Below are 10,012 nucleotides of genomic sequence, written 5' to 3' on the forward strand. Positions count from 1 at the left end.
AAGGGCTTCAAACCTTGGGCCCTTGAATTGGTGGGGGACCACAAAGCTAGTGAAAGATATTTGGTCATTTGGGCTCTTCAAAGAAAGCAACGTAGAGAGACTTGGAAGAAGAAGTAATTTTGGAGACTTTGTCCACATGTGTGGGGACCACCGGAGATAGCTTTTAGTCATCTTACTTTTGGCTTTTTAAGGAGAGGACGTACAGAAGCAAGAGGACACCTCTAGTTTAGCTTTTTAGTTTAGTTCTAGTTTCCTTTCTCTTGACTGGCCTCTGACACACGCCAGGTGTTCGACAATATTCCCCAACGGGAAAAACATCTTTTATTCCTTGCTTTCTAGTAAAAACGCAATGCCTTTGCAATCCATTACTTCGTGTGGTGATTTAATCATGAGGCGTGGCTAAGTTTATCTAGTCAGAGGTTAAATCGAAGCTTTGGTTCGACAAAACTGTGAGATCGAATTCATTTGCCTACGTTCTTTAATTTGCAAGTATTTATATATTTCTTGTTCACTTATGCATATGATTATTTCTTGCAATTAAATACTTGATCACTGTTTAATTGTGTGAGTAATTAACAGCCATCTAAGAGTGCTCAATCCGTAATTGTTGGGTAATTTTAGTGCATGTGGCAAGTGACATGATTCAATTGTAGTAGAAACTTTTGAGTGGTTGTTGTGGAAATATATGATATAGCCTAAATAAACCGAGCATGTATGTTTGTTGGTTATAATTGGTGGCCAGTCTAATGATTAATGCTGTCAATAGGTTAAATTCTAAGAGCGTGTTTAGGACTGCTTAATTGGCTAGGGCAATAACTACAGAGCTTGTTGTGGTTATCGAATCAGGAAGGTTAGGCAGGTTGTCAGAGCTTGTTGACAACCATAACCAGTTTATTTGTAAATGAAGGATTTTATCTCTGCATCTGTGATCAGTGATTCGAACCATTAGTGGAGATTATACCTTTGACTAGAGATTTTCCTTCCGTTAATTTACTTTATATTTATTGTTATTTATTTTATCTGCGATTGTCTTATTTTTAATTTGAGCAATTAAATTAGACAGTTCCATATCAATTCCCCCCATTTTTATTTAATGTTACATTCATTCAAAATAAATTCCCAAGTCCCTGTTGATTCGACCCTGCTCACTGCTATATTCGAATTTTGTCTTTCACGTAATTAATATACTTTGGTATATCGGATCAAGCAAACTCTGGCACCAGGGTGAAGCTAGTAACCCATTGCACAACCTAAGTCCCTGCTCCAGTACCATAGTGGACTTAATTCGTGACTTAAGAGTAGGAATTTTATTTTTGCTGGTTTGACACCCACCAAATTTTGGCGCCGTTGCCGGGGACTTGGTGTCAAAATAAATTTATTTTCTTTGAATTTTATTTTCTTTGTTTATTTTTTATTTTTATTTTTATTTTTATTGTTACTGGTTTATGCCTAGATCTTCTCGTACAGGTGAACTGCAATATAATCCTGAGATAGAGAAGACTGCTCGTGCATTGAGAAAAGCAACAAGAGAACGAGCAGAGGCATCCTCCTCATCTACTGGACATAATTCAGTAGTAGATTTTGTGGATTCATTTAGTGAGACAGAAGAGATAGATAGCACCATGGCTAATGAACGGAAATTGAGAGAATTGGCTGTACCAGATTTAAATCAACAGCCTCTATGTATTACTTATCCTACATTAGAGGTTGCACTTGAGTTAAAATCTGGACTAATCCATTTACTTCCTTCTTTTCATGGCTTACCAGGTGAAGATCCCCACAAGCATCTCAAAGAATTCCATGTGGTTTGCTTGACAATGAAACCCCAGGGAGTCACAGAGGAGCAAATTAAATTAAGAGCCTTTCCATTTTCCTTAGCCGATAAAGCTAAGGATTGGCTCTATTATCTGCCTTCTGGGTCAATATCCACATGGACAGACATGAAGAAGCATTTCCTAGAAAAATTCTTTCCTGCATCCCGAGCTGCAAGCATTAGGAAAGACATCTGTGGAATTCGACAATTCAATGGAGAGACTCTACATGAATATTGGGAAAGATTCAAGCAACTATGTGCTAGTTGTCCTCATCATCAAATTCCTGATCAACTCCTCATCCAGTATTTTTATGAGGGTCTGTCCCAAACTGACAGAAGAATTATTGATGCTGCCAGTGGGGGCTCCTTAGTGAATAAAACACCCACGGAGGCAAGAAATTTGATATCGAGTATGGCTGCAAATGCTCAACAATTTGGAGACAGGCAAGATAACACAACTCGTAGAGTCAATGAGGTAAGTAATTCTTCAATAGAGCAAAGATTAGATTGTCTAACTTCTTTGGTTGAAAAGTTAGCTATAGGACAAATGCAGCAATTGAAAACATGTGGAATCTGCTATGGTTCGAGTCATCCAACAGATATGTGCCCCACACTCCAAGATGATTCGACTGAGCAGGCTAATGCAGTTGGATTTCCAGGACCACCTCAGAGGCGGTATGATCCCTATGCAAACACCTATAATCCAGGATGGAGGGATCATCCTAATTTTAATTATGCAGCAAGGCCACCAGGATTTCCACAACAGTCACAATATCAACCTAGACCTCAACTTTCACAGCAACAATCTACTCCTAAATCAGGTATGTCACTTGAGGATATTGTGAAATCTTTGGCTACTAACACTCAACAATTTCAACAGGAGACGAAAACTAGCATTCATAATTTGGAGAATCAAATGAGCCAGTTAGCTTCCACAGTCAATAGATTGGAGTCCCAATTATCTGGAAAGCTACCTTCGCAGACAATTGTCAACCCCAAGCAAAATGCTAGTGCCATCACATTAAGAAGTGGCAAAGAGTTGCCTGAGCCGAGCAAGAGAATTTCTGAACAAGCAATCGAGGAAGAGCTCGAAAAAGATGGGAATGTGTCTCAACCTAGGGCCTTAGAACAACCAGATTTTGGAGAAAAATCAACACAAGTGGTTACACCTCCGCCTCCATTTCCTAGTCGACTGGCAAAGTCCAAAAAGCAAGAACAAGAACAGGAGATTTTGGACACTTTTCGAAAAGTTGAGGTAAATATCCCTCTTTTAGATGCAATTAAACAAATTCCTAGATATGCTAAATTTTTGAAGGAGTTATGCACTGGTAAGAAAAAGTTGAAAGGAAATGAGAAAGTGCATATGGGAGAAAATGTCTCGGCAGTTCTGCAGAAAAAATTGCCTCCTAAATGCAAGGATCCGGGTATGTTTACTGTCCCTTGCAAAATAGGCAATATTAAAATTGAAAAAGCTATGTTGGATTTGGGTGCTTCGATAAATGTTATGCCTCGTTCTATTTATAATTTGATGAACGTTGGGCCTTTAAAAGAGACGGGCGTAATAATTCAACTTGCTGATCGATCAAATGCCTATCCTGATGGAGTTTTAGAGGATATTTTAGTGCAAATTGATAATTTGATTTTTCCTGCAGATTTTTATGTGCTTGATATGGAGGATGATAATTCTAATTCATCTCCAATGCTGTTAGGGAGACCATTTTTGAAAACTGCTAGAACAAAAATTGATGTTTTCACTGGCACATTGACTATGGAATTTGATGGTGATGTTATTAAATTTAATATTTATGATGCTATGAAATATCCTGGTGAATCTCATTCAATTTTTGTTATAGATGTAATTGATTCTTTGGCGCAGCAAAATTTTGAATTTAATAATGACGATGCGTTGAAGGTTGCTATTTCTACTGGTCTCTGTCAGGAAAATTTGCAAAAGATAAAAGGGAAGTTTGTTTTTCCTTTTGAATTGCAGGAAGTTATTTTTGAATTGAATTCTCTTTGTCCAGAATTTTCCAATGTGTCTTACTTGGAATTACCTTTGTCTCATTCACAGCTTTTGCCATCTATTGTGCAAGCCCCGAAGGTGGAATTAAAGCAGTTACCGGATAATTTAAAGTATGCATTCTTGGGAGATGGAGATACACTCCCAGTAATAATTTCCAGTAAATTGACTGCTTTAGAGGAAGAAAAATTAATTCGGGTGTTAAAGGACCACAAGGAGGCAATAGGATGGACAGTGGCTGACATAAAAGGATTAAGTCCAGCCACTTGCATGCACCGCATCTTGTTAGAAGATGGTGCTAAGCCTTCGAGAGAGGCTCAAAGGAGATTGAACCCACCAATGATGGAGGTAGTGAAGAAAGAAGTTTTAAAACTTCTTGACACAGGTATAATCTATCCTATTTCGGATAGTAAGTGGGTAAGTCCTGTTCAAGTAGTTCCTAAAAAGACAGGAATTACTGTTATTGAAAATCCTAAAGGTGAGTTAATGCCCACTCGAGTTCAAAATGGATGGAGAGTTTGTACCGATTTTAGAAAATTAAATGCATTAACTCGTAAAGATCATTTTCCATTGCCTTTTATTGATCAGATGTTGGAAAGGTTGGCAGGAAAATCTCATTATTGCTGTCTTGATGATTTTTCAGGTTTTCTACAAATTCCAGTGGCGCCTGAAGATCAAGAGAAAATCACATTTACTTGCCCTTTTGGTACATTTGCCTATAGACGAATGCCTTTTGGTCTTTGTAATGCGCCTGCTACATTCCAAATGTGTATGGTTAGTATATTTTCTGATTATGTGGAGAATATCATAGAAGTGTTTATGGATGATTTTACTGTCTATGGTAATTCTTTTGATGAATGTTTAACTAACCTCACAAAAATTCTTAAAAGGTGCATTGAAACTAATCTTGTCTTAAATTATGAGAAATGCCATTTTATGGTAGACCAAGGCATAATTTTAGGCCATGTGGTATCTGCAAAAGGAATTGAGGTAGATAAGGCTAAGGTAGAAATTATCAAATGTTTACCTTACCCTGCAAGTGTGCGGGAAGATCGCTCTTTTCTTGGCCATGCAGGTTTTTATAGGCGTTTCATCAAAGATTTTTCAAAGATATCCCATCCTCTATGCAAATTACTTCAAAAGGATGTGGTATTTCATTTTGATGATAATTGCAAGAGTGCATTTGACACGCTCAAGGGATCATTGACTTCAGCACCAGTGGTTCGACCACCAAACTGGAGTCTTCCTTTCGAGATAATGTGTGATGCCAGCAATTTTGCTGTTGGTGCAGTACTCGGCCAGAAAGAGGGCAGAGCTTCTTATGTCATTTATTATGCCTCGAGGACCTTGGATGGTGCCCAGTGCAATTATTCGACTACGGAAAAGGAGCTTTTAGCTATTGTTTTTGCTTTAGAAAAATTTCGTTCTTATTTACTTGGCACTAAAGTCATTATTTATTCTGACCATGCAGCTTTGAAATATTTGCTCAACAAGAAAGAGGCCAAACCACGACTTATAAGGTGGATTCTCCTACTCCAAGAATTTGATCTGGAAATTAAAGACAAAAGGGGTGCTGAAAATATGGTTGTTGATCACCTCAGTCGTTTGATCAATAGTGAAGGACCTGCTCCCTTGAAGGATAATTTTCCAGATGAGCATCTTTTTGTAGTTCAAAAGACAACTCCCTGGTATGCTGATTTAGTGAATTATCTTGTTACTAGAACGCTACCTAATGATTTGTCTAGAGCTCAAAAGGAAAAAATTAAAAGTGATGTTAAATATTATGTGTGGGATGAACCATACTTGTGGAAATATTGTTCTGACCAAATTATTCGCAGGTGTGTGTCTGAAGAAGAGGTTCCATCAATTTTATCTTTTTGTCACTCATATGCGTGTGGTGGACATTTTGGCCCTAAGCGAACTGCAAGAAAGGTTTTAGAGTGTGGTTTATTTTGGCCAACTTTGTTTAGTGATGCATACTTATTTTGTAAATCATGTGCAAATTGTCAAAAGACAGGTAATTTAAGCCATAGAGATCAAATGCCTCTTACTCCTATACTGGTTTGTGAAATTTTCGATATATGGGGTATAGATTTTATGGGTCCATTTCCTTCCTCTTTTGGTAATATGTATATATTACTTGCAGTTGATTATGTCTCAAAGTGGATAGAGGCTAAGGCAACTAGGACTGACAATGCTAAGGTTGTAGTTGATTTTATTAAATCTCATATTTTTGTCAGGTATGGCACGCCAAGAGCAATTATCAGTGACCGAGGGACACACTTCTGCAATCGAGTAATGGAAGCATTAATGAAGAAATATGGCGTCACTCATCGGGTTTCTACGTCCTATCATCCGCAGACTAGTGGTCAAGCAGAAACCTCCAATAAAGAAATCAAGTCGATACTTGAAAAAACGGTGAATCCCAATAGAAAGGATTGGAGTTTGCGCTTAGATGATGCACTTTGAGCTTACCGTACAGCTTTTAAGACCCCCATAGGTATGTCTCCTTACCGATTAATTTTTGGCAAACCTTGTCATCTACCTGTGGAATTGGAACATAGGGCATATTGGGCAGTTAAAAATTACAATATGCGGATGGATGAAGCTGGAGAACACAGGAAGTTGCAATTGCAAGAGTTGGAGGAAATCCGAAATGATGCATATGAGAGTTCTAGCATTTATAAGGAAAAGACAAAAGCATTTCATGATAAAGCAATTTCAAGGAAAATTTTTTGTATTGGTCAAAAAGTACTTCTTTTTCACTCTAGACTTAAACTTTTTCCTGGTAAATTGCGTTCTCGTTGGATTGGACCTTTTATTGTGACTAATGTGTTTCCTCATGGTGCAGTAGAAATTCAAAGTCTTCACACTGACAAGATTTTTAAGGTTAATGGTCATCGTCTCAAACCTTTTTATGAAGGATTTGAAGTTAATAATGTTGAGGAGGTGACCCTTGCAGTGCCTGAACCCTCTGATTGAAGCATTATTTTGTCTAGCCAAAGACATTAAAGAAAGGCGCTGCGTGGGAGGCAACCCAAGAGTTATTGTTTTTAGTAGTTTGATTGTGTTTGTTGATTTGTTAAAAGTGATTTACGTGATATAATTTCATTGTGATAGGTAGGATCAAATTAAGCAACAGATGGATCGACGTTTGTCCCGCATGGGTCATAACCTGGCAGCTTATTTCGAGCACGTTCGTTTCCAGCCTCCTTTCCCACCGGAAACTTAGTATTTCTTCAGGGGAGTATTTCTTTCTTTCTACACTTTATTTTTATTTTTTCCTTGAGGACAAGGCAATGTTTAGGTGTGGGGGAGGGAGATCATGTTGGTTTTTAATTTCTAGTTTGGTTTTTAAAAAAAAAATGAAAAAGAGAAAAAATTTTAAGTATTTTTGGTCAGTTTTTGAGTTAATTCGTCTAGTTTCTGATTTTTCAAGACTTTTTGAGATTCGTATTGATTCAGTCAAGATGCAAGTGTGAATGGTATTCTATTGCTAGTGCAAGTAATGTGTTTTCTTGACTATTGATTCAAATGATGGGTGTTTAAAAATTTGACATATTTTCATTTTTTTTGTGAGCTTTTGGGCCTAATGAGCATTCATTTATAATTGCTCTATTTGCTTTGTGAGTGATATCACACATGGTTTGACATTCTAGAACTTGCTTTGTTATACATGTTGAGACCATACTTGAATTTGATGCAGAGGGCAATTAGGTTTAACCCCTTTTGACTTTCTAAAAGCCTACCTTGATCATATTTCACCTAGTTAACCAATCTGAGCCTTGACTGTTTCTTTGTCTGATACCCAAATTTGCACCCTAAGCCTTTTTATTTGAACTTTATTATTGAACCTTGAATCAAAAGAATGCCTGAGTTTTATTGCGGGAAAGTTATCAAGTATTGCTACAAGGATTTGGCAGTTGTGTTTATCTTTCAAGTTAGTTATGTTCTGCTGCAGACAAAAACAAAAAAACAAAAAAAAACAAAAAAATAGAGACAAAAAAAAAACAAAAACAAAAAAAATATGGAAGTGTCCTTGTAGTAGTGTTGAGAAAGTTGGGTTGATGCCTGTGTAAAGGTTCTTATGTTGAGTTGGCTTCGATTGTTGATGTGCCTTGGAGTTAGGGGATTGAAAAAAAAAAGGGCGATTCATTTCATGCAATGAGCTATTGGTATTTCTTTTGACATTATTAGCCTAAAGGTCCATTTTGTCTAACATTTAACCCAAGCCCCATTACATCCTTATTAAAAGACCCTTTGATTTTTGTATCAAGTTCATTAAAGTGGTGGAGATTTGATATATTAGCAAGCATATGGTAAAATCATTCCATGTTGTTGATTTGAGTGATATAAACATCCTTTCCATATTTTGAGTGGTTGAGTGTATACACTGCTATCCATGTGAGCTTTGTCAAGTTTTTAACACCCTCATTTCGGTGAAATTGTTGAGAAGATGTGACACTTGTGCAAGTTTATGGAGCTATTCAAGTATTTGTGATCTTGACTGTGATTTTTGGGTAGTGAATGCTTGAGGGCAAGCATTGTCTTGGTGTGGGGGAATTTGTTAATGCGCAAATTAGGCAGTTTATTTGTTAATATTTTTCCCTTTATTTTGACCAAATGTTGTGATAATTTGCTAGATTCTACTTATAATTGAATTTTTGTGTGATTTCTAGGAACTTCAAGTTAATTGAGGCAGAAAAGGAGAAATCGAAGCCTAATTGAGGAAATTCCATTAAGAAAATCTTGATACAAGTTTCTTAGTTGATACTAGAAAGCACGCATCCTATTTGATAGGGAATGAAGCAGAAAACTACCAAAAAGGAGGGACTTTATGGAGAATATGGAGACTTCTAAGGGCTTCAAACCTTGGGCCCTTGAATTGGTGGGGGACCACAAAGCTAGTGAAAGATATTTGGTCATTTGGGCTCTTCAAAGAAAGCAACGTAGAGAGACTTGGAAGAAGAAGTAATTTTGGAGACTTTGTCCACATGTGTGGGGACCACCGGAGATAGCTTTTAGTCATCTTACTTTTGGCTTTTTAAGGAGAGGACGTACAGAAGCAAGAGGACACCTCTAGTTTAGCTTTTTAGTTTAGTTCTAGTTTCCTTTCTCTTGACTGGCCTCTGACACACGCCAGGTGTTCGACAATATTCCCCAACGGGAAAAACATCTTTTATTCCTTGCTTTCTAGTAAAAACGCAATGCCTTTGCAATCCATTACTTCGTGTGGTGATTTAATCATGAGGCGTGGCTAAGTTTATCTAGTCAGAGGTTAAATCGAAGCTTTGGTTCGACAAAACTGTGAGATCGAATTCATTTGCCTACGTTCTTTAATTTGCAAGTATTTATATATTTCCTGTTCACTTATGCATATGATTATTTCTTGTAATTAAATACTTGATCACTGTTTAATTGTGTGAGTAATTAACAGCCATCTAAGAGTGCTCAATCCGTAATTGTTGGGTAATTTTAGTGCATGTGGCAAGTGACATGATTCAATTGTAGTAGAAACTTTTGAGTGGTTGTTGTGGAAATATATGATATAGCCTAAATAAACCGAGCATGTGTGTTTGTTGGTTATAATTGGTGGCCAGTCTAATGATTAATGCTGTCAATAGGTTAAATCCTAAGAGCGTGTTTAGGACTGCTTAATTGGTTAGGGCAATAACTACAGAGCTTGTTGTGGTTATCGAATCAGGAAGGTTAGGCAGGTTGTCAGAGCTTGTTGACAACCATAACCAGTTTATTTGTAAATGAAGGATTTTATCTCTGCATCTGTGATCAGTGATTCGAACCATTAGTGGAGATTATACCTTTGACTAGAGATTTTCCTTCCGTTAATTTACTTTATATTTATTGTTATTTATTTTATCTGCGATTGTCTTATTTTTAATTTGAGCAATTAAATTAGACAGTTCCATATCAATTCCCCCCATTTTTATTTAATGTTACATTCATTCAAAATAAATTCCCAAGTCCCTGTGGATTCGACCCTGCTCACTGCTATATTCGAATTTTGTCTTTCACGTAATTAATATACTTTGGTATATCGGATCAAGCAAACTCTGGCACCAGGGTGAAGCTAGTAACCCATTGCACAGCCTAAGTCCCTGCTCCAGTACCATAGTGGACTTAATTCGTGACTTAAGAGTAGGAATTTTATTTTTGCTGGT

At 37.1% G+C, this 10,012-nt stretch overlaps 1 protein-coding gene across 1 annotated transcript; it reads left to right on the top strand.

Annotated features, from left to right (window-relative positions):
• The first annotated feature begins 1,445 nt into the window (after positions 1-1,445).
• LOC113769271 lies at positions 1,446-6,302 on the top strand. Its single transcript, XM_027313734.1, has 8 exons — positions 1,446-2,634; positions 2,710-3,741; positions 3,838-4,128; positions 4,219-4,311; positions 4,477-4,607; positions 4,977-5,187; positions 5,305-5,521; positions 6,074-6,302. Exons 1-8 carry the CDS (start codon positions 1,446-1,448, stop codon positions 6,300-6,302), a joined length of 3,393 nt encoding a protein of 1,130 aa, XP_027169535.1.
• Positions 6,303-10,012: the final 3,710 nt, after the last annotated feature.

The sequence above is a fragment of the Coffea eugenioides genome, chromosome 4 (genome assembly GCF_003713205.1).
Source record: "Coffea eugenioides isolate CCC68of chromosome 4, Ceug_1.0, whole genome shotgun sequence".
Lineage (NCBI taxonomy): Eukaryota > Viridiplantae > Streptophyta > Magnoliopsida > Gentianales > Rubiaceae > Coffea > Coffea eugenioides.

Excerpts from the sequence above, each read along its gene's own strand:
- LOC113769271 (XM_027313734.1), top strand. The coding sequence starts at position 1,446 with ATGCCTAGATCTTCTCGTACAGGTGAACTGCAATATAATCCTGAGATA. Across the intron at positions 4,312-4,476 it reads TGTTATTGAAAATCCTAAAG|GTTTTCTACAAATTCCAGTG; the intron begins GTGAGTTAATGC and ends ATGATTTTTCAG. Across the intron at positions 5,188-5,304 it reads TGCCTCGAGGACCTTGGATG|CTTTGAAATATTTGCTCAAC; the intron begins GTGCCCAGTGCA and ends CTGACCATGCAG.